The sequence below is a fragment of the Nomascus leucogenys genome, chromosome 19 (genome assembly GCF_006542625.1).
Source record: "Nomascus leucogenys isolate Asia chromosome 19, Asia_NLE_v1, whole genome shotgun sequence".
Lineage (NCBI taxonomy): Eukaryota > Metazoa > Chordata > Mammalia > Primates > Hylobatidae > Nomascus > Nomascus leucogenys.
Window position 1 is genome coordinate 75108159 of NC_044399.1, and position 23592 is coordinate 75131750.

A 23592-nucleotide genomic window follows, 5' to 3' on the forward strand; every position below is an offset into this window, starting at 1 on the left:
GTTGGGAGGATCGCTTGAGCCTAGGAGTTCAAGGCTGCAGCGAGCCATGATCATACCATTGCACTCCATTGTGGGAGAGACAGCCAGACAGACTGTCTGTCTGTCTCTCTCTGTGTAATAAAGCTGGGTTCAGCCTGCTAGGACCATGGGCTGGGGTCTTCAGCTTTGAGTGAGTGGACAACAGGCCCTAATGTCCAGGAAGCCACTGTCCTCCAGGATAGAAAACATGTTGGGTGACTGGTGTCTTCTCCCCGGAGCCATCGACGATGGGATCAGTAGCACTCGGGTTGGGGAAGGACAGGAAGAGAGGTGGAGACCCGTTACAGCTGGGCCTGTCTATAGCTCAGCAGGGTCTGACTCCTCCGGACACTCCTGACACTCCCCTCAGGCCTCTCAGACAGTGCTCAGGGGGTGAGAGCCACGCCCACAGGGGCAGCCCCGTCGCCACCGGCTGCAGTGGCCTAGTCAAGCTCCAGCTTCTCATTGCAGCCTGGTCAGGAGGGCAGGCAGGGAGTAGGGATGGGACAGGGACCTTCTCTCATCCACAGGCTAGAGGGGCCACTGGTCGTGAGATGGGGCCATGACTCTGGGGTGAGGTCCCCTCAAGGGCGCTGAGTACTTGAGGTTTGGCTATCAAATCACCCTGACTTCCTGACCAGCCCACACCCTCCAGACTGGCGGCTGGAGTACCTTTCTCTTGGAAACTTTAGTTTTTTGCCGTTCTCGCCTTTTGAGGCTGGCCAACTGTGGAGCTTAAAGAAGGCACGCGGTCTCTCAGTGTCCAGTCCCAGAGGCTCCAGTGTTGACAAATGCTATTTATTGGTTTGTTACACAGAAGAGTATAGTTTCTGAGGCAAAAACCATACACACTCTGCTCCTCACAAAACCACGGAGTCACTAAGGCAGGCACACAATGGCCACACGTGCTTGGTGGAGGCCAAGGACTCATGGACAACAAGGATGGACAATGGGGTGATCTGGCCCCCAGACAGGCTGTGCAGTGCCCGGGGGCAGGGCTGGGCTGGGCAGGCTGTGCTGGGTGCAGAAGGGCTGCGGGGCCCTTTGTCATGTTTCTCAAATGCAGAAAGTCTGCCAGACTTTGGTGGCTGCTGGACAGGCCCCAGCCCCGGGCAGGGCCTTCAGGTCCCAGAGCAAGGCCTAGCCTGCATGTGTTGGGGTGGAGGAGGAAGTGGGGATGGCCGAGCAAGCAGCATGCCTAGGCCTAGGGGCAGGAGGTATGCCCTTCCTGGCACCCCCATGCACACAGCTCCTCCAAGGGGGTTTCTGGGTTCCTAGGCCTCTTGGCATCCTGAGAAGCATGTGAAAGGCAGAGCTAGCCTTGCTTCTCACCAGGGACGGATGGGGACACCCATGCATCCCCTGCCTCCCGCAGTCTCAGGGATGTGGCAGATGTCTGCGACAGATAATGGGCTGCCCTAGAACCGAGGCCTGTCTCGGAGGGGAGGCTGTGACCGGATTGCTCCCCTACACAGTCACCCTGGGATTCCTCAGAGCAAGTGCTCCAGTCGCATTCCAGATCATCCACTGGCAAGAGCATCACTTACATGTGGTTTTCAGAGAAGTACCTAATGCAGAACGCAAGGGTGGGGTGGCAGGAGCGAGGCTGTACAGATACACAGAGGTACACCGTACAGGGCCGGGGAGGCCTGGGGGTCACCTCAGGTGGCCAAAGGCAGTGGCAGTGCTGCTGAAGTGGGCTGCTCCCACCCAGGGCCCACATCTTTGGACTGCCCCAGAATCTCGGGGGAGCGGCCTGAAGGCGGCCCAGGTCTCCCGCACCCAGGACAGGTGCCTAAACCGGCAGCAGTTCTGGCTGCTCCAGCTGGGGCTGGTGCACGCACAATATACTGGGACTGCAAAGGGACCCTCAGAAGGGACACAGCACAGAGCCTCTCGCCCTCTGCCACCCCAGCTAAGTAGGGCCCAGGCCACTATAGCCCCTGTTAATCCTATGGGGCCCCAGGTTCACTCATGGGCAACAGTCCAGGCTGAGGCTGCAGGTGGCAGTGGGGCTATTCCCAGATGTGTGAGAGGGGAGCAGAGCAGGTGTGTCCCCCAAGGCAGCTGCTCCGAGGCTGACCCCTCCCATCCCAGCCCTGATCTGAGGGCATCCTGGCCCCTGACTTGCCCTGCAGGGTCAGCACTGCCGGGAGTCGGATCCAGGCTCACAATCACTTTGTTAGGAACAGAGGTGGGGTCGGTTGGTGGCTGGGGAGGTCTGGGCGGTGATTCCCCTGCACCTCTCCCTGCCGGAGCCCAGGCGCCTGAGGTCCAGGCTCTGCGCGGCTGCTGCCTCCTGGCCCCAGCTCACTTGTTCTCTATGAGCATCTGCACCTTGTGGACGAGGTCCCGGGCAATCCGCAGGATCTCCTGGGCATCGTGATGCTCAGCACGTTCTGGGGGGAAACGTGGAGAGCTGTAGGGAGGCCCAGAGAAAGGGCAGCAGGCTAGGAGGTGGCTGACTACCCTGCTGGGTTTCCATTTGCTCTGCTAGATTCTTCACATCCCTGTCTTTGGGGAAGGGCCCCCAGAATTCCTGAGAACCCTCCACTGTGTGCGGGGCAGACGTGGGGGCCTCCACACCTCTGCTCAGGGCATCCCGGACGGCTGGACCAGCTCGTACCATTGAAAAACTTGATGATGTCAGTGAAGTCCATGTTGTTGTCGCAGATGATCTCTCGGTAGGCCTCCACCAGGGCGAGGGCGATGAACAGGACAAAGTGCTCCGATGAGATGTGCCTGGCTGCCCAGATCACCTCCCACACAGCAAACACATCCTCATACAGCAGTTCTGGGGATAGTAAGCGGCTGCTGCTCACCTGTCCTAGCCGCATATCGGGCTAAGGCTGGGATTGAGGCTGGGACTGAGGCTGAGGCTGGGGCTGGGACTGAGGCTGAGGCTGGGGCTGGGGCTGGGGCTGACACTGGCCGGCCTGGCTGGCTGCTCACGGGCCTCTAAATGGAGCCAGGTGAGGAGTCAGAGCTTCAGGGGCCAAAGTCCTGGGATTCTCTCCATGACACAGAGCCTGGCTCAAGAATGGGGGTTCTGTACCCCATGCCAAGGCCCCATCCTTTTCTTGGGTAATTTCTGCACACTGGGTTCCTGCAGACTCTTCTGCACTTCAGCCGGGCAGCTCTGTCACAGGCCTCCCATCTTGGTGCTCAGGAATGCTTTGGTTTGAAAAAAGTTTCCCAAACCGTGATCTGTGAGAGTTGTAATTGTCAACCCTGGTGGCACTTTGGAAGCATCTAGGGAAATTTTGTTTTCTTTTTAATTTTTTCTTTTCTTTTTTTTTTGAGCAGAGTCTGGCTCTGTTGCCCAGGCTGGAGTGCAGTGGCACAATTTCAGCTCACTATAACCTCGCCTCCACTACAGGCACCTGCCACCATGCCCGGCTGATTTTTGTATTTTTAGTAGAGACGGAGTTTCACCATGTTGGCCAGGCTGGCCTCAAACCCCTCACCTCAAGTGATCTGCTCGCCTCGGCCTCCCAAAGTGCTGGGATTACAGGCGTGAGCCACCGCACCCAGCCTAATTTTTTCTTTCTTTTTTAAAAATTAAAGACAGGGTCTCGCTATGTTGCCCAGGCTAGTCTCAAGTTCCTGGGCTCAAGCGATCCTCTCACCTTGACTTCCCAAAGTGCTAGGATTACAGGCATGAGCCACTGTGTCTGGTCAGGGAGCATTTAAGAACACATAGGCCCAGGCAGCCACAGTTGATGAGTCTGGGCTGGGTGGGGCCCAGGGTACTGGGAGTTTTTCAAGCTCCCCAGGTGGTTCCAAGGTCCAGTTAGGATTGAGAACTGTTGCCTTTGGGGAAGAGGGATCTCTCACTGCCCCTGACCTCAGCCCCATGATCCAACCCACTTCTTACCTCTCTTAAAATCCAGCAGGAACCAGCGATAACAGAAGTAGAAGTGGGTGTAGTCTCCATTCTGATGCATCAGCTCAAATAGCTCTGAGTCCAGGATCTTATGTGGGTGGGAAAAGGGAGAGAGGCTGAGCCCTGAGCCGATTCTGCCTCTGGCCACCACTCACCCTCCGCTCACGCCCAGGGATGCAGGCCATCCCCAACCTGGCAGTGGGTCTGTCTGTTGCCCTGTGCCGCGTGGTGCACTCTCTCCCCCTCGGATCTCCTTGTGGAGGGTGGGTTGCTCCTGCTGCCCCTCCCATCACCCATCTCTCTGGGCTGCATTATTTTTAGGGTTATAGGATGTTCTGGGTATCTGATGTCATCAGCAACCCCTACTGTTTGCCAGAACTTTCATGGGCACGAGCATTCACACACACACACACTCCTCCTCAATTTCTAACTGAAACCATGGGTTTTTGTTTTTTGGTTTTTGTTTTTTTTTTTTTTGAGACAGAGTCTTGCTCTGTCACCCAGGCTGGAGTGCAGTGGTGCGATCTCGGCTCACTGCAACCTCCACCTCCCAGGTTCAAGTGATTCTCCTGCCTCAGCCTCCCAAGTAGCTGGGACTACAGGTGTGAGCCACCATACCCGGCTAATTTTTGTATTTTTAGTAGAGATGGGGTTTCACGGTGTTGGCCAGGCTGGTCTCCAACTCCTGACTTCGTGATCAGCCCGCCTCGGCCTCCCAAAGTGCTGGGATGACAGGCCTGGGCCACCTTGCCCGGCTGAAACCATGTCTTTTAAAATGAAAGAAACTAAGTTTCTATGTCAAGTATGTTTTTGGAATGCTCCCTAGCCTTCCTGTGGACGATGGACCAGCCCAGCACTGCCTGCTCCCATGCCCATGGGTGGCAACCGGCCTCACCTGGATGAGGGAGCGCATGTTGGAAAAGTGGGTGTCCATGGCACCCCCGTTGGGGAAGTTCTGGCTCATCCTCTTCATGAGGTGGCTGAAGCAGCTGTAGGCCAGCTGATCTGAGGGGAGACAGGAGTGAAGCTGGCAGGGCAGGAGACGCAGGGGACAGGGCCAGCTCCCATTCCCACCCTTCCAGACCTGGCCACCCTCTTGTTCTTTCTCCAGCTTATGCAGCCCAGTCCCATGTCCCGCCATCCCTCACCATTGTCGAGGGTGACCAGGAGAGGCGCCAGCAGATCACACATGCCCTGCACGTAACCCACCTCCAGGTGCTCCCACACGTAGCTGAAAGGCAGGGGAGAGAGTCACTGTGGCTGTGCCCCATTCTTCCTGCCCTCGGGATCCCAGAGGAGACGGCCTCCAGAGCCACCTGCTGCCCAGAAGTCAGCCCTTCCACGACCCTAAGGCATGTACTGTGCACCCCCGACAGGGAGACAACGGGGAACAACCCACCGGCCCCCCAAGGCACTCCGACTTAGGGAGAGACGAGGCCGACAGGCTTGGTATGTGGGGCGGGGGTGCGGGGATGAGGGAAAGCTTCCTTTAGAGGTGTGGCTGAAGTGGAGGTGGGTAGACCGCTAAGAGTGAAGAGGGGCGGGGGAGGGGTGTGCAGGGAAAAAGCATTCCAGGCGCGGCAGGGTCCCGCCTCCCACTCTGAGCCCCGCCCCACAAGGCACCTACCTGCACATGACGTCTCTGAGCCTCTCGAGGTTGGGGGGCGTGAAGTACCAGTAGTTGCGGTCACATCTCTGCACATCCTTGTCTATGCGGTGCAGGTTTAAGGCCACAGTGTCCAGTAATTCTATCTGGAAGAGGGGAGGGCCCTCAGGCATGAGACCGGGCAGCCCTTCCCAGGATGGGGGCAGGAGGTGATGCCCCAAGAAATGCAGCAAAACAGGGAACCCTGAGACCAGAGTGAGTCCTCTGGGGATGCTGAGAAATGGGCTCAGAACTCCCTTCCAGGGCAGTCAGGGCACCCCGCCTTCCAACCCACCAACGCTTCCCCAGCTCTGGGATGTCAGGAGGGCCTCTGGGGCAGCTGGAACAGCGCCTGGGGAGCAGGTACGCACGGTGTAAGCAGCCGCGCACACAGCCGCAAGCTCCTCTCCGGCCTCCAGTTCTCCGGCCTGAGAAGGCTTCTCCTGGCCGAGATCCTGGGGCTCCGTCAAAGTGTGAGCTGCAGGACCAGGCCCACTGGAGCCTTCCTCCCCACCGCCGTCCTCCTCTTCGAAGCCCACGCTCTGCCCCTCATCTAGGCTTGACTGGATGCCCGAAGCCACGGAGTAATTGCGAGAGGAGGGCAGTCCTGAGTCTGGAGAGTCGAACTCCACAGAATGCTGCTGCTCCACCACCGTGGTGCCCGGAGTCCCAGCTCCTGCTTCCTGCTCAGGTTTTGGTCTGCAGTCTTCAGGGTCCTGGGGCCCCGGGGGTTCCAGATCATCCACAGAGATAAACACCTGGTGGGTGAACACAGGGCGGCTCCACCTGCACTCCAGCACCTTCCCGCAGCCCACCGCCTCCTCGGGCCAGAAGGGAGCTGGAATGCAAAACTCTTCACACCCCCTCTCCCACCACAGCCTCCAACACTGTCGCCAGGGAGCACCAAGCCAGCTTCTGACCCAGCCAGCCAGGCGGAGAGAAACAAGCCTCTGGCCAAACATGAAGACACGTCTTCAGCCCTGCTTGAATGAACAGCCCCAGGTCTTCCTTCCTGTGGCTACTGAAGGGAAGAAGGGGAGCCAGACGGCTGAACACTCAATGGCCAGTTTGAACTCAGTCTCATTCTAGAAACGCCTGAAGTCATGAGACCGGGAGAATGGCCTTAGTGTTTTGGTGTGGCTGCCAGGACACCCTGGGTGGAGAGAAGGCTAAAGGTTTTAGGAAAAACAAGTTTTGCCCTATTTTCAGTATTGAATGTTCAGCAGGACAAGACAGGAACGTTCTGTAGCAAGTACCTAGTCAGTTCCATTAGCCCTCAGGCAAGGTGGGGAGATGTAAGAAGGAAAAGCAAACATTCTGCCTACAAGATACAGTCCACCACCATGGACAAGGCACGGGGAAAAGAAGAGACGCATACAGAGACTGTTGGGGATTTTTCTTTTTCTATTTTGACCATATAGGGAAAGCGATGCTAAAAGTTTCTACTTTGGGCAGGAAGCATGAAGTGCTGGGTAAGGCCACAGTTCTGTGGCAATCGAATACGCCAGCGAGGAAGGCTGCTGCTGTCCATGAGGTCAGCAGCTGGGCACTGGCACAGACTGAGATTTTTACAAAACCCAAAGCCAGAGAGAGGGAGAATGTGTTCCTGGATAGGGGATTAAGAACAAAGAACGTGGGAAATGACAATGTGCCTTGTTTGTTCTATTTCTTTTCTTTTTTTTTTCCTGAGGCAGGGTCTCACTCTATGGCCCAGGCTAGAGTGCAGTGGTGGGATCACAGCTCACTGCAGCCTCAACCTCCACGGCTCAGGTGGGCCCCCCACCTCAGCCTCCCAAGTAGCTGGGACTACAGGCGCACCCCAACACATGCGGCAAAGTTTTGCATTTTTTGTAAAGACAGAGTTTCGCCATGTTGCCCAGGCTGGTCTCGAACTCTTGAACTGAAGCAATCCTCCCACCTCTGCTTCCCAAAGTGTTGGAATTACAGGCATGAGCCATCACACCCAGCCAGTTATATTTAGCTTGCTTCAACTTACATTTTCTGTTAATGTTAGTAAGGATTTAGTAAAGTAACAAGAATACACATTAAAGAGGCAATTTTAAAGAAAAAAATTAATAAAAGTGTCCTTAAAAATGAAACTTATCAGTGTTGGTTGGGCCAGGCAGTCACAGTTTAGAACTTGCTGTTCAAAAGGCAGGAGTGATGCCAGAAGGAGCTAGCCTCCCGTGCTCTGAACGAGCCTGGCATAGTCAGTTCTGTACAGTGACAGGCAACATCGCGGGGAGGAAGGATCTCGCCAGTCGACACCAATGGGGCTGCTCTACAGGCTCCCCTATTCTCAGGCCCACAACTCTCGAGAAGCCTCTGCAGTCAGAGGATATGGGTGGAGAGGGGAAACTGAGACCCAGAGACGGGAAGTTCTCGCCCAGAGACATTCATCTTGTCAGTAGTGGATCTGGGACTAGAACCCAGCGCTGCCTGTTGCTAGCTTTGAGGTCTTTCTACAAGGAGGAGGGCTTCCCTAAATCCCAGTAAGTCCATCTTTCCCTATAGTTGGCTAAAACTGAGCACAGTGCACCCTCACTTTATTCCTACAATACCCAGAGAAGTAGGCGGCAGAGGCACGGTTAGCCATTTCCAGTTGGAGAAAATGAGACACAGGCACATTAGGCCCTTCTCGCAGGGCCCCACCAGTTCCCAGAGGTCAGGCTGGTGCTCAGGACCATTGTGCATAAAACGTGGGTGGCCCCCGAGACCCCCAACCCTCCAGGCCCCGTCTGGCTCACATCGTTGCTGATGGTGGAGTCTCGGTGGATGAGGCGCTGCACGTGGCTGTCGATGCTGCTGCCTGAGGAGAACTTGGTACGTGTGGCTGGGTGGGCCTCCCGCTCCCGCTGCCTCACCACCACCTCGCAGGCCTTCCACTCTGCCAACACCTGCTGGTACCTTGCTGCCACCACTGCGTCCACCTGTACTCAGACCACACCACGACCATGGGGGAAGCGTGCACCAGGCCCTCCCCTTCAGGAGCTGGGCCTGCACTGGACCTTGGGTCCTGAGTCTGAGACTCAAGACGGGCCTCAGGGGAAGGGCGGTCGAGCTGCCCTGCCATGCTTCTTTCCGGCTGGGAAGGGGCTGAGGCTTCCAAGGTCCCCTCCCTAGTGTCCCCTGGCCCAGCTCCCCATCTCGCCAGCCCCGTGGGAACAGGCTCCCTCACCTGCTCCATCTCCTTCTTGCTCATGCCGAACTTGTAGTGGCCAAGCAGAAAGGGCCAGACGTCCTTGCGGATCTCGTGCTCTATGCCTCCGTAGTAAACACGCCGCAGCAGCTCCAGCTCTTTGTAGTTCTGAGGGACCCGGGGAGTCAAGACTGTGCCACCTCCACAGTCACTGTGGCCCAGCCGGGCGAGCCCCATCCCACGGAGAATGGGCTGGGGCGGGGCCTCTAGTGACTGCTGAAGCCCAGGCAAAGCCTGCTTTGGGGTGGCCACGTCCTCCCGTGCCCCAGCTCACAGCGGGATGAGATCTCGTTCTGCTCTCCTTCCTTACGGGGCAGGAAATGGTGCCCGGAGAGAGGCAAAGCTTTGTCCAGGGTCACAGGCCGACGTGGAGGCAGGACAGGTTCCCAGTCTAGCCCCCTTCCCGTGTCAGCCCCATGCCCAGCTGCAAGAGATTCTGCCGGGACTCTGGTCACTCCGTGGCATCGGCCCTGGCCTGTCAACCACGCCCACTGCCACATTTCACCCTGAAGCCCTCACTCCTGCCCACCCCAGCCCCTCGACCTGTGGCCCTGGAACCCCAGGGTTGGCACCTTTTTGTCCTTCTGATACTTGCTCCACACGTCCTTAGTGAGGCCCGCGGAGGCCCCCGGGGGCCGGTCAGGTGGGATGATGCTATGATGCACCAGCGCTGACAGGTGGGTCCGCACCGTGGACAGGTGGCGGCAGTGTGCCAGCCCTGCAGTGGGCAGCAGTGGGCAGCAGGGGGCTGGGACCCAGGGCCGCCCGCCCCCAGCCCGCCACAGCCTGGCGAGCCCCACACTCACAGCCATAGAAGGCCCGGGACACGATCTGCCTCTTCATGCTCTCACACAGTAGCCTGAGTGGCAACCTGTGGGAACAACTGGGCTCAGCAGGGAGGGGCTGTGGCCCCTCTGGTGGGAGGAGAGAGAGAAGGGAGGAGGCTCTGTCCTGGGGGGCAGGTAAGGCACTGGGGAGGGTGCAAGGAGGAGGAGCCACAGCCCAGCAGCCGTCAGTGGGCGCCCTGTCCCTGCCTGCCACCTGGACAGAGCTGCTGTGGGGCCCCTGCCTGGCCCCCAACCACCCAGGGATCTTGGTCAATGAACTTCACCTGTGTGAATCTTCGTTTCCTCATGTGAAAAATGGAGAGAGGCACCGGAGGGTCATCAGGATTAATAAACGAAAGACGAAGTAAAGGTAAAAGAGAACACCTCCCATAAAAGCCATTCACTCACTGCCCTGGCACACGGCAGGTGGCTGCTGAGTGTCCTCAGGTGGACGGCCTGTCAGCAGGGTCTGTGCGCACATCGGGAAGGGGAGCTCGCGGGGACTGAGCCCATGATGTGCCGGCACAACTCTGGACATTCACTTGGGTTCTGTCTCATTCTGTCCTCACAAGTACGTAGGCAGCAAGTGGCATCATCCCCATTTTACAGAAGAGGAAACTGAGGTTCAGAAACGTAGAGGCTCACGGTAATTCCCTAACTTGCAAGTCACGTGGGTAGCAAAAGTGAAATTTGAACCCAGATCTGTCCCACTCTAGAGGCCACCCTGTCGTGCAAGTGACACAGCCTTTAAGGACAGATGGACACACACGTGGCTGGACACGCTAACGGGAAGCTGGGGCCGAGCGCTGCCCACTCACCGGTCAGGGATGCAGCTACAGTGGCTGGGGGTTGCACGTGGGGAGCTGCTGGAGGAGCAGGAGAGGCAGGAGAAGCCCTGACTGCACAGGGGCTCCAGGTGCCAGGCTGGCAGGCTGGGCCCAAAGCCCTGCATCTCGATCATGTCACCAGCATCTGCGGGCAGGAAGGGTGGCATGGTCAGGGCCCGAGACGCCTTCTCTCCCAGGCACCCTGCAGCATGCCCACCTCTGTGCCCAGAGCTGCAGCATCAAGTCACCCATGGGTGGAAAATCACAGAGGTGGGGCCTGCCTGGTCCAGAGCCCAGAGATGGAAACGGTAGGGAGAGGGCGCCTGACACTTCCTAGCCTCCAGCAAGCCTGGAGAGGGGCGGCAAGGCGTCGTTCTGCATGTGGTAAAATGCTTGGACTGAGTCTTGGATGATTGTGCCTAGCTCTATCCTGCGACCAGCAAGCACTTGCTTTTCTAGAGGGAAGGGAAAGAAAGAGAAGGAACAAAGACCTGAGCTCCTCAAAGTGCCACCAGCTAGCTCAGCCCTCACGGATTCAGCTTGGTCCTCTTGGCAAACTCTGAGATGCTCAAGGAGGTGTTTAGAATACTTCCAACTCTGAACCCTCCCCTCCAGGGAGTCCCCACAGTTCAAACCCCCGAGGAATCTGAGTCACCTGCCCATAGGCCTGGCTCTTCTGGGCGAGTCTAGATCTGGTGGCCAGTGGCTACTGATGAGCAGTACCCCGTGCCCAGGCCAGGCACCCCTGCTGTCAGCTCCCACGGCCCCTTTCTGAGCTCTGCTCCATCCCTGCCTAGCCTGACAGCACTTAGCATGGTGGCCTCCCGAAAACACCAAGGAGCAGGACGGAAGCCACAGTTCCCAGGGCTACGAGGCCACTGCGGGGGCAGGGGTGGTGGCTGGGCACAGAGGCCCACCATGCAATGTGACAGAGAAGAACAGGCCCAGTTGCAGCCTCAGATGACGACTCCTTGGACACAGCTACGCCGCCAGCAGACAGGGCCTGCTCAGCCAGCCCGGGCGGTCTGAATCAGAACTCAAGACCCTCGAGAGCTTCCACGGCCCAAGTGGGGCAGGGCACTGCTTAAGGGGGACTCTGGCAGGTCCAGTGAGCCCCAGAGATGAAGCAAAGTGAGAGAGGAAGTGGAAGCACTGGGGGGTGATGCCAGGGAGGGAGGGAGGGAGTGGAGAAGAGTTTGGAAGAACAGGGACGGACAGCCGTGTGTGCTGAGGGAGTCCTGTCAGCAGCGGTGTGCTCGGCTGGCTCAGCCTGGGCCGGGGCCCACCGTGACCTGCCGCAGGCGTGACCCTGGCTTTGGTGGGAACCGGACTCCAGCTCTGGGTGTGCCTTGGTGAGGAGGGCTGAGCTGAGCCCCTTCCAGTTCCCTCAGCGGCTGCCCTGCCTTGGCCGGGGCTCTCTTCCCAGACCCACGGCCGGCCGGGAGTTTTGCAGATATCTGGCCCTTCAGCTCCACCAGGAGGCAAATTAAGGGAACACACGTGGTGAGGAGGGGCTGCGGCTCTGGGAGTGAGGGCGTTGCAAGCCATGCCTGAGACTCTGGGAAGAAGCGGAGGGCGCAGGTGCAGTGCGGCAGGAGCCCAGCTCAGGCCCCTGCAGCAGGCAGGAGAGAAGAGGCCAGTCCCGGGAGGAGCCGGTGTGGGAAGAGGCCCAGCGAGGCAGGCAGCAGGCAACAGGCGGGCAGGCAGAGAGGGCAACGGGCGAGGGCGGGGGTGGGCAAAGGGAACCAAGCTCATGCCCAGAAAGGAGGCCCAGCCATGACATGTCTCCTGGGTCAATGCTCTTCACCTTAATCCTCCAGGAAGGAGCTGAACCAGCCACATTCGAACACTGTGTGTCTGAACGAGCCCAGTGCAGACAGCTGGGGCTATGGCGTGATGGGTGAGGGCGCAGGCTGGACGGCGGGGGGGGGGATCTGCTGGGTCAGCTTTGACTCTGACTCTCTCCTCTGAGCATGAGGAAAGTGTAAAGCAAGAAAACAGGGTGGGCGAACCCCACAGCCCCTAAGACTCCGAGTGAAAGGTGCCTGGCTGGAGCAGAATTAGAGTGAATAGCATCTGCTCTGTGGGGAGGCAGCAGGAAAAGGAAGGGGAGAGGAAGAGGGAGGGAGAGGAAATTTGGACACCCCGCCACTGATTCACATGCACAGGTCAAGCATGTTGCAGGCCTGAAAAGCAACAGCTGGCAGAACGGACTCAACAGTGTTGTCATTATGGACTGGAGTGGAGGTGGGGGGCCCCCATTCCCCAGCCCTCTCCCCAACCGCCTGCTGATTCTGCTCTTATGCCTCCTCTCCTTTCCCAAGTATTAGGGGCCCAGAAGCTCCATACTGGGTTGGCCTAGCCCCTGAGTTCCTTGAGAGGATGCACAGATGAGCCCTGAGGCCTCTGGACCCCTGGAAGTGGGTCTGGAAGTTTCTCTGATCCCGGAGGCCTCAGCCCTAAGACTAGTCAGGGATAGGCTTTCTGTCACCGAGTCTGCCAAGGGTTCTGCTAGGACCCTCCAAGCCTCTAGCCTGACTACCAGTTCGTGGGGGAAGAAGTAGCTCCGTGAGTCCCCTCAGAGCTCAACCTTCCCACACTGCTCAGTCAGTTCACTGTAAATAGGCAACAGCCCCAAGTCCAGGTTTGCAAGGAACCAGATGGCAGGGGTGTGTGCAGGCAATAAACATCAGAAGTAGGATGTTCCCACCTAGGCCTGGCCTACAGGCTCATATTGGAAGGGCTGGGAGGGCATGAAGGCAGGCGCCTGGCAGTAGGAGGGCAGCTGGCAGCTTGTGTGGAGGGTGTGCTGGGTGTGTTCCAACACAGACCAGTCCGCCCTGCCTGCCTGGAGACTGTTGCTGGCTTAGTGGCCGGCTAAGGAACTGGGCTTCCCGGCAGAACTTTGGAAGCCTAAGGGGAGTGTGACATATTCTGAGGGCATCCTCTGCAGGGGAGGGGAAAGGGAGAAGCAATTGATTTTGTAGCATGGGAATGGGTGGGAATGGGGAAGCTCCCCTCGTCTCTGGGAGAACTGGCCTTAGCCTCTTCCTACCCACCCCTTCCTGGAGCACCCATCCCTGCCCTCACAGGTCGCCTGGCTGATTGCTTGCTGAAAAGAGTGGGGCTCCCTCTCTACCAAGCCAGCTCTGTGCTAGGAAAGATGGGTGGTAGTCAGAACCCTGAGAGGCTGAGGGCACTACGCTGTCACCTCCAACAAAGGGGGCCTCTCCATTCGTGGACCCTGAGGTTCATGAGGGCAGGAACACATCTGTCTTATATCCCTGGCACAGGTGAAGAGACAGACCTCTGGGATAGTGAGAAACTTGCTCAAAACCATACAGTGAAGCAGGGGCATATCTGGGGCGGGAGTTCATGTTGCCAGGCCCTGAGCCTGGCCCCTTCCTGGACACCATGCTGCAGCTATTTCTAGATTTCATGCCAAAGTACCAGGCCCTGCCGGCTGCGGCCCTCAGGCCTGCTGGGAAGACTGAGCCCTGGGGCCCTTTGCATGGCAGCCCTCAATCCCTCGCCTGACCCACAGCTGCTGCCCCTGCCCCAGGAAGGAGCCGGTACCTCCGTCCTGTTTCTGTTAAGTCAGGAGTCAGAAGCACCAGGCCCAGAGGCTGGTCTTCCCAATCAGCAGAGAGAAAGGAAGAGACCTCCATCTGGCATTTGCCAGCCTGACCCCCGGGGTAGGAATGGGCTCAGAGAGCCATTCGGGGTGCCCAGGAGGCAATCAGATAATCAGACCTTCCTATTAGCGAATCCTCTTCCTCCTCAGGCACCAAGCGCCCTCCTCGCAGCCTGGAGCCACCTGCCCTGGGCCAGCCCCTTTTCCTGCCAGCACCTGTCTGGCCTCCTTCTGCCCTCCCTGATCTGCCCCCGATGGAAGGGAACTGCCCCGGGTGCAAGTCCCCTAATGCCAACACTGCCGTTCGAGCCCCTGTGGTGGGTGGCAGGTGGGCCCGGGAGGGAGGGTGGGGGTGAGGTGGGTCAGGGAGAGGGAGGGATAAAAACCTTTCATCGGATTGGGAGCTGTGAGGTTCCGCGAGCAGATCATTGAGAGCATCGCGTGCAGTTTATCCTCCTCTTCCTCATCATCGTCCACCGAGGCCGCGCGGCTGGCCGCTAGGTGGTGGTAGTTAATAGTGACTGCTCAAAGAGAACAGCGAGAGGCAGAGGCATGAGGACCCTCATCCCTGGGCAGGATGGACTCCCTCCTTAAGGGGAGTGGAAGGGAGGCCGGGGTCATCGTGAATCTGCAGGGCACAGAAGAGGGGAAGGGAGGGGACCAGAAAGCTCTTTGGATGATTTTCCTGGGAGAGTGTGGAAGGTGGCAAGGGGCTGGGGCAGCTGCAGAGCCTCACTCTTCGGAGGCAGCCTCTCTAGGAAGAACAGAAGAGAGAGAACAGAGAGGGGAGGATGTGAAAGACGGGGACTCTCTGGGACGGGCTGACAGCCCAGGAGGTCATCGGCCCTCGCAGAGGCCGCGCATGACAGCTGGCAGATGGGTCCTGATCGTTCTCTAGCTCCTCTCAGGCTGGACCAAATCTGAAGATTACTCCAAATCCCCTTTTTCAGACTATAAATTCCACCTTCTTCCCTCCCAGGAAAAGGAAAGGGTTTTCCCAGAGCTGTCCTCAAGGAGCGGGGGTCGCTTGGTGGAGTTTCAGCCTCTGGGTGCCCTGGCTTGGCCTTGGCGAGGTGGTCCTTGAAGTGAGGTGACCAGGATTGGGAAATGGCAAAGATCGAAGAGGGGAGGCAGAGACTGGAGAAGCTAAACCAAGCAACAGCCTGAGATTAAGCGCCAAGTGTGTAAATACATTCTGGCCAAAGATGTGTCTCTTTGTCAGGTACATCTGGGAAGGGGGGACATCCCTGTGCCGTGTGCTCTCTGAGCCTGGTGGAGCTATCTGTGCTGTGGCTGAGTGTGCAGTCTGGACAGTCTGGTCCCTAATACAGAGACAACTTATTGACAACTTTTTGGCACAAGTTAGAAATTTAGGGAGCGGGTGGTCTTGTTAGCAATAAACGCTCTGGGCTGGCAAATTCCCCGACCTCATCTGTAAGAAAAGCAAGTCTGGCCCAGAGAAGCCTACGGGCAGCAGCAGCAACTCTGACCAGAAAGGGAACTTTGGTGTTGATAGATGCACATGGACAGAGAGACCCCCCTGGGCCCAGGGGTGTGTGTCCAGGGTGGGGCAGGACCCACAAGGGCCAAGCCACCTTTCTACCTGCCAGTCCCCAAAGCCCCCAGGCAGCCCCGAGTCTGATCTGATGCAACCTGCTCCTTCAGCTAACGCTCAGCAGTAGTTGGTTCGAGGAGGGCTCCGGCTCTAGGGCAGTCAGCGGACAATATTCACCATCCAAAAAGAAACGCTGGGCCGGGCGCGGCGGCTCACGCCTGTAATCCCAGCACTTTGGGAGGCTGAGGCGGGCAGATCACAAGGTCAGGAGTTTGAGACCAGCCTGGCCAATATGGTGAAACCCCGTCTCTACTGAAAATACAAAAATTAGCTGGGCATGGGGGTGTGCGCCTGTAATCCCAGCTACTCAGGAGGCTGAGGTAGGAGGATCGCTTGAACCCGGGAGGCGGAGGTTGCAGTGAGCTGAGATCGCGCCATTGCACTCCAGCCTGGGTGACGGAGTGAGACTTCGTCTCAAAAAGGAAAAAAAAAAGAAGCACTGGTCCCATACCTGGGCTGTCTTGTGGGGGTTGGGGAGCAGGAGGTGAAGAGCAATGGAGGGTTCCCCACCTTCTACTTCTAGTTTTTCCACGTGTTTTACCCCTGGACAGGGTCCGAAAGGATAACTAAGAGTCTTGTGTAGTGACGCCTGTAGTGAGGTCTGCTGAGCTAAGAGTCCTGGGGTGGAGAAGTGGGGAAGGGAGCTGGGTAGAAGAGACGCACCTTTTCAAAGGCAGTATCTGTGGGTGAAAGGTCCAGCTGAGAGGCTAGGCGATGAGCTTCCGGTGTTAACCTGGGCCCTGCCTGCTGCCCTCCTGGGTGACACTGTGCTCCCTGCCTCCCCGAGCATCTTCCTTTCCTCCCCAGGGATGAGGCTCGGGACACTCACTGTGCTCGTGCCTGTGGCCGGGGTAGATGATCCGGAACACATAGTCGGTGGTCCGCCCCGTGCCCATCTCCTCCATATCCACGGAGCGAATGCTGCTTCGTTTCCGTAGCTTGGGGAACACCTTCCCCTGTGGAAGGAGGGGTAGGTGGTCGGGGTGTCTAGGGCAGAGTCTCATCCAGGGTTCCACACAAGGCTGCTCCTAAGAACTCCACGTGGGGAAGGAAGGGAGGCGGGCAGAGAACCCCACACACAGCCCTTCCCCCAAAGCCTCCCACCCGAGTTACCTTCCCCTGCTGGGTCCACAGCGGGGGCTCTAGCTGTCCCCGAGGCAGCAGCCCATTCTCCAGACAAGACAGAAAGGACAGCAGGTGTCCTCCCTGCGGGAAATGCAGCGGCGGCCTCTGGATGCCATCCTGGCTCACCAGCACAAGCGTGCCACCGCTCTCTGGGGGTGAACGCGGAGAGTGGGGCTGAGGCCCTCTCGTCGGCTATCACAGCCTGCCGGCCAGCACCCCAAGGCTGGGTAGGAGGCAGATGGCTGGGCTACAGCATGGCCTGGGAGCCCCATGAACAGGGATGGGAGGAGGACGAGGAGTGTTACAGGCCCCACGCACAGTGCACAGCTGGCAGAAGCAGCCTCTCCCTCCCCACCCGAGCCGAGGACAAGGCAGGCTTACTTTGCTGGTGGCAGTGGATGCACACGACCTGGCTGAAGGGCACCACCAGGGCATAGTCCCAGTAAACGCTAGAAAGGAACCAGACTGCTGTCACTGTGTCCAAAGACCTGCCATCCTGCCTTCCTTCCTTGTCTCCTGGTCCTACCACCCCACGAAACTCCCCTGAAGATAGGATGACCACAGCTAAGAAGTGCGCACAGCCAGCCACGACCCCTGAGATCTGTGCTGCCCGCACGGCACATGGACCGCTGTCGGCCTCAGCCGCTGAGAGCTTGGCTCAGACAAACCTCTTCATGGCCAGGCTTGGCTCCGTCCTAGAGAGCCTGGGAATCACTCCAGGCAGCCGCTCCCTGCTATTCTTGGAGTCCAGATAAAGAGGGAGGCTGGCCTCCTGGAGCAAGTGGAGTTTCTCCAACCCTCTGCCTGAGGTCAACCCCACTCCCTGCCCTGGCTCCTGGGAGCGAGTCCCAAAGCCCCCACCTCTTTTCCAGCTCGGAGTCCCCCAGAGTGCCATTCATGAGCTGGTTGGGGGTCCACTTCAGAGTCAGGCTTTCTGCAGACTGGTGCAGGGAGAGGTAGCCAGGGACCGCCTCCATGTCCTCCTTCTACAGCAGGAGACACCAGAAGACAGAGACGATGAAGGGCTGAGAGGCTCTCAGGGATGGCCCATGAAAAATGAGCTCCCGCTGGGAGGAGGGGAGGCCAAGCTTGGCTAGTCACGGGGTCCTGGACTAGGGACTGGGCAGAAGCACGGGAAACAGGACCCAGGCAGCAGATCTGGACATGCCCTTTCCCTGGTCAGCCTGGTGCCACTGACTCTCTGCCAGCCTCCTGGATGCCAGGTCCATTCCAGGACAGCCATACCCACGCTGCGGACTCCCCTCGCCTGCTGGCTGCCATTCCCGTCCCCTGCCAACTCAAGGCTGGGCGTGAGTCGTGTGAAACAGGGAGTTGAGAGGCTGGGGCCGTTCTTCCCCCCTCTCTGGTCAAGCTCCTCAGGAAAGGAACAGCCATGGCTAGAGGCTTCCAGTCGTCTCGTTCTGGGACCTTCGGGGAGGGGTGGCAGGATGAAGCTTTCCTACCGGCTGCACCAGCACGTGGTTCTTGCCATAGAGCAGCCGCGTCCGTGAGTTCTGGTGCAGGGACTCCACACACTCGCGGGCGCAGGCAGCCAGCCTGTCCTCCGACGCGCTGCCGCTTGAGTGCCGTTTCCGGATCTGTGTGGAAGGCCAGGGCTCAGCCTCCAGCCTTGGGAAACGGGCCTCGGGGCTTGAGAACCCTCACGCTTCCATGCTGACCCTCTCCAGCTGACCCCAGGGTCCTTCCTTCCCCAGTTGACTCCCAGCCACCCTCTGCTCTCCAGCCGCAGACCAGCATGGGCTTCCGGCATTTCTGTTCAGTTTTATTGTGCGGAGAAGGCCCTTATGAGGTGGCCACTACCTTGGGGCATCTCCAAGTCCTGTCCTGTAGAGAGGCCGGTTTCCCGTCCCTACAGGCCCATGGGCATAGCCCAGATGAGCCCAAGGGGTGGGGAGGGGGCACCTACCCCCAGGGCTGGGCGCTTTGCAGGGGAGTCCTGGCGAGTAGGCAGACCCCGAATGCGGTGCCTCTGGACCAGCTCATCAGCAGAGGGGTCAGTCCAGTAGTGATCGGCTGTCTTGAGCTTAGTGTATTCCAAGGCACAGGGTCCCACTGTGGAGACAGAGACAGCCAGCTCAGACGATGCTCCCTCAGCACCTGCCCCGTGCCCACCGCGGGCCTGGCACAGGCCCCTGTGCTCTCAGGCTCACCTAGAAGAGAGGCCAGGATCGGGCCGAACACAGGGTCTGCCAGCAATGCCTCCTTCTCGTAGTACTTGCTGCCAGGAGACAGACAGTGTGACTGCCGAGACGCTGGCCCTCATTCCAGGGCAGTCAAGCTCACCAGGTAGGGACGTCCCCACAAAGACCAGATTCAGATCAGTCACCAAGAAACAGTGAGTCCTTAGCGACTGGGCTTCGTGAGGTGCCTGGTATGGCCAACGCCTTGAGGGCACCGAAGGGGACGGGGAGATGGAGGGTTGCCTACAGGCTGGCATGGACAGGCACGCATCCTGAGGGCTGGGGCTGAGGGACGTCGGGAGATGGGTCAAGGGAGGGGCTGCTTGGGGAACGGGGCAGTCACCTGCAGTTTTCTGCCAGGTATTGCACAACCTTGTCCAGAACTTTCTCGATGAGCGCCGTGCGTACCCATATGTGTTTCAAGGCCTGAGGGCTGAGGGCCGGGGCCTTCCCGCTGGCTGAGCCCTGTCTCCGCAGGGCCTCCTGGCTGACCCCTGAGGGTTTCCTGCAAAGGTGGGGAGGGCTCCAGGAGTGCAGTGGTCTAGGGGTAAGCCCCAGAATGCTGGCATCAGGAGTGGGGCTTGGTACCCCAAGATGGGAGCACAGAGAACTGACTGGGGTTGGGAGGTGAAGGAGGGGCACAGAGCCCTGTGCCCACAAGGAACCAATCCCCTCCCTCAGACTGATCCCTCACCCAGAGGCCCTGCAAGGAACAGGCCCAGGATGCCAACTTTCCGATGGGCTGTCCTAGGAAGTAGCAATTGCCAAGTGGGAAGAGCTGAAAGGAGGGAAGAAGGGGCTGGCCCAGGGCTCACCTGCCCTCTGCTTGTTGCTGCAGCTCCTGTACCTTGTGGCAAATCTCCCCTGCCACTGGGCACGTCTTCCCCACCTTGGTGAACAGGGCTGCCATCTTGTCACTGCGCAGGAAGCCAGCGGCACGGCGTCTCAGCTGATGCAAGAGGCAAGCCTCCACCGCACCTAGGCCACAAAGGGAAACAGCATCTGAGCCTGGGAAAGACGAGCCCGGGGGACAGGGAGAAAAGCTCCTCTTCCCCATACCTGTGGTGAGGCAAGGGGTAAGGTCAAGCCAAGGGCAGGCCAGGGAGATACCCTGGCCTTCCTTCCAAAATTCCCCTCCCCGTCCCTCGGCTCCTGCCCAGGGGTGAAGAGCTTTGACATGTCAAGCTGCCCCTCTCCCTCGCCTGGTGCGCACACGCCTCCTGCATGCAGCCTCACCCCTGGGGGTCGTGAGGACCAAAGCTCCCCGCTCAGGGTGGCATGAGTGGCTCCAAACCTGACAGCAAGGCACAGCACCCACAGGACGGGGATGTGAGGAGCACCCAACTCGGGAGCCTTTCTGGAGGGCATGGAGGATGCGGTTGCTAAGGAACAGGGCTCTGCAGGAGCTAAAATATTGATGAAGTCACTGCAGAGCTCGGACCTGACAGTGGCCGCCGGACTGATGAGCCCAGCAGCTGAGGGAGAGATTTCTCTTTTCCATGCTAGGAGGGCTTCCCTCCATTCATTCATGGTTTAGGGTTAGGCTTAGTCTCTGTCTGGACTTTCCACAGACAGACCCTGCAGGAAGAAAAGAAGGGCTTGGTAGGAGACGGTAGGGAGCTGCCCTGTGCCGAGACAGACTCTAAAAACAGGAGTGTGTCTGTGTGTGGGGCAGAGGAGCTTCTACATGATTGGGCCAAGCTAACTGCTTTACAGGTGAGGAAGGAAAGGCCCAAAGAGGGGAAGAAACTCGATCACAGTCACAAAGTGGAAGAGCCACCAGGACGAGGACCCAGGGCTCCAAACCTTGGCCCGAGCCCCTTTCGCCACGTCCAGGTGTGTCTGGCTGGGGGCAGGGACACTGCGGGGAGAAGGAGGTGGTTTCTCCATATGGACTGGAGACCGTGAGCTGTGCTGCAGACAGACAGAACGAGGTCTGAGCTTGGCACGGTCACTTGCTCTGAGACTCAGTTGTCTCCTCTGTGAAATGCGAAGAGGGCTAGCGTGAGACGTCGCATGAGATGGAGGATGTGAAATCGCCCACGCGGGGTCTGGCTCTCAGGAGGCGCGGGGTCTAGGTCAGTTCCTGACTCCTCACCCTGTTTGTTCAGATGCAGTTCTACAGCTGGCCTCTAAGAGCTGGGTTTCAGCAGGACCTCTCTCCGCCAGGGACAGGAAGAGGGTGCACTGGAGAGAGGATCCAAGGCTGCCCCAGAAGTGGGTGGAGACTGGGAAACTGAGGTCTGTCAAGTTTTTTTTAATTTTTCTTTTGAGACAGGGACCCACTCTGATGCCCAGGCTGGAGTGCAATGGTGGAATCTCAGCTCATAGCAGCCCCCACCTCTGTGGTACAGGTGATTCTCCCACCTCAGCCTCCCAGGTAGCTGAGACTACAGGCACGCACCACCATGCCCGGCTAATTTTTTATATATTTTTTTTGGAGAGGCGGGATTTCGCCGTTTCCCAGGCTGGTCCTGAACTCCTGGGCTCAAGCCATCTGCTTGCCTCGGCCTCTCAAGGTGCTGGGATTACAAGCCTGAGCCACCGTGCCCGGCCTCCATCAAGTTTATTTTGACTAGTACTGTTAGAATATGAAACCTGGAGTTAGGAAATAATTACTGAAAATAGGATTTCTCACCTGTTTTTTGCCTTTGTTTTTAGTTACTGACTAGCAGTCACCACTGGTCTATGAAGGAATTTTGTTTGTTCCTCTCTTGGACTGAAGTCAAGAAGGGAGAGAATCCCGGGGGCCAATCTGGAGAGCAGCCAGCTCAGTGAGAGCATCCCAGGGCTGGGGAAACAGGCAGGACCCCTCCTCCCCCTGAGAGCCACCTCCTGGAGCTCTTCACTGTTCAGGCCTTGGAGGGTTTTGTTTTAAGGTACAGCCCTTCCTTTATAGTGTGTTCGTACATTTACGCACATGTGCAGCCTGACAGATGTATGTGCACCTATCGTGTCTGTATGGGGCACAGGGGGAAATCTTGTTTTGTTCTGAGACAGTCTCGCTCTGTCACCCAGGCTGGAGTGCAATGGCGCGATCTCAGCTCACTGCAACCTCCGCCTCCTGGGTTCAAGTGATTCTCCTGCCTCAGCCTCCCGAGTAGCTGGGATCACAGGCGTGCGCCACCACGCCCGGCTAATTTTTGTATTTTTAGTAGAGACGGGGTTTCACCATGTTGGCCAGGCTGGTCTTGAACTCCTGACCTCAAGTGATCCGCCCGCCTCGGCCTCTCAAAGTGCTGGGATTACAGGTGTGAGGCACCGCGCCCGGCCCACATGGGGAAACCTTTGGCTTAAGCGTCCACATGCGCCTCTCTATGATCAGTCCCCCTGGTCCCTGGAGGTCTTGTGTGGCCCTGGGATCTACAGGCGAATGACCCTTTTGTCCCAGTCTCTTGGTCCTGGGCTGCTGCAGCTACAAGTCTGTGCCTGTGGAAAGGGGGTGATCATTTCCTGGGGTTGCACTTCCCATCAGAGTGGGGAGAGAAGCAGCACCGAACAGGGCAGAGGGGCAGCAGGTGGCACACGTCCTGCAGGGATCACGTGCCTCAGTGGTGTGACACTAATTGCTGGGATAATGAGTCATTCGCTTCCCCACCTTCCCTAGGCGACCGCAAATGCAGCCAGGCCAGGGGGAACTGGGGAGTGGCCGGCCCCAGCACTATCGGGGTGGCCTCGCCTACCTTCCTGGCTAGCCTCTGAGGACAGCCACAGGGTTCTTTCGGGTGAAAGGAGGCATTCCTAAGCAATTACCGCAACTAAGGAATACTGAGAGAAGCCAGGCATTACGCTCGGTCCCCCCTTTACCCCACGGTCCCCAACTTCCTTCGGTGCAACCCAGGCAAGGTACCAGGCAGTGTCTGGGGAAGGAGAAATCCCTCTCACGCATCGGCTTTCCAAGCTAAGACCAGTTAGGCCATTAGGCCAGGCATTACTGACTCAGCTCTGTGGGCTCCCGGCCAGTAACTGTTCACACTGCACTTGTCCTGTGCCATGCCCACAGGGTGTCCTCCACCGAGAGTGTGCACGTGTGACGAATATGTTATCTTGTGCAGTGTGCAGGCAAAATAATAATAAGAACACCACTACTTGAGAACTGTGACCCGAGAGGACTTTGTGGATGGGCTTCTGGGGCTCCAAAAACTCCCTCCGTGGGGCCGGGCGTGGTGGCTCACGCCTGTAATCCCAGCACTTTGGGAGGCCAAGGTGGGCGGATCACGAGGTCAGGAGATCGAGACCATCCTGGCTAACACGGTGAAACCCTGTCTCTACTAAAAATACAAAAAATTAGCCAGGCATGGTGGCGGGCGCCTGTAGTCCCAGCTACTCAGGAGGCTGAGGCAGGAGAATTGCTTGAACCTAGGAGGCAGAGGTTGCAGTGAGCTGAGATGGTGCCACTGCACTCCAGCCTGAGTGACAGAGTGAGACTCCGTCTCAAAAACAAACAAACTAAAAAAACAAAAAACAACAAAAAAGAGCCCCTCTCTGAAATTGAGAGTAATTTGAATGCAAATTGTTGATGTGCTCTAGAATGATTAGGAGAGTGCTTTTTTTCCTGGATAGTGGGTGTATGGTTCTCAGCTTCTGACCCTAAAAAGATTTAAGAAGCCGTTTT

General features: G+C 58.1%; 1 protein-coding gene across 4 annotated transcripts in view; it reads right to left on the bottom strand.

The window, feature by feature from the left end:
* Positions 1-795: 795 nt before the first annotated feature.
* SGSM2 (small G protein signaling modulator 2) overlaps positions 796-23592 on the bottom strand; it is a 43817-nt gene continuing 21020 nt past the window's right edge. For 2 of the 4 annotated variants that reach the window (XM_030800143.1, XM_030800144.1), the window contains exons 3-24: positions 19793-19955; positions 19321-19482; positions 18948-19015; positions 18704-18849; positions 18240-18374; positions 17638-17762; positions 17158-17225; positions 16765-16925; positions 16481-16607; positions 14423-14557; positions 10394-10547; positions 9555-9619; positions 9321-9466; positions 8728-8856; positions 8297-8479; positions 5921-6307; positions 5532-5656; positions 5053-5135; positions 4800-4909; positions 3896-3992; positions 2645-2812; positions 796-2417 (exon numbers count right to left, since the gene is read on the bottom strand). In XM_030800143.1, the coding sequence (XP_030656003.1) occupies positions 2329-2417; positions 2645-2812; positions 3896-3992; positions 4800-4909; positions 5053-5135; positions 5532-5656; positions 5921-6307; positions 8297-8479; positions 8728-8856; positions 9321-9466; positions 9555-9619; positions 10394-10547; positions 14423-14557; positions 16481-16607; positions 16765-16925; positions 17158-17225; positions 17638-17762; positions 18240-18374; positions 18704-18849; positions 18948-19015; positions 19321-19482; positions 19793-19955 (3026 nt within the window). In that variant the 3' untranslated portion in view covers positions 796-2328. The remainder of the gene's footprint in view (positions 2418-2644; positions 2813-3895; positions 3993-4799; positions 4910-5052; positions 5136-5531; positions 5657-5920; positions 6308-8296; positions 8480-8727; positions 8857-9320; positions 9467-9554; positions 9620-10393; positions 10548-14422; positions 14558-16480; positions 16608-16764; positions 16926-17157; positions 17226-17637; positions 17763-18239; positions 18375-18703; positions 18850-18947; positions 19016-19320; positions 19483-19792; positions 19956-23592) is intronic. The other 2 variants (XM_030800145.1, XM_030800146.1) reach the window with 2 other exon arrangements.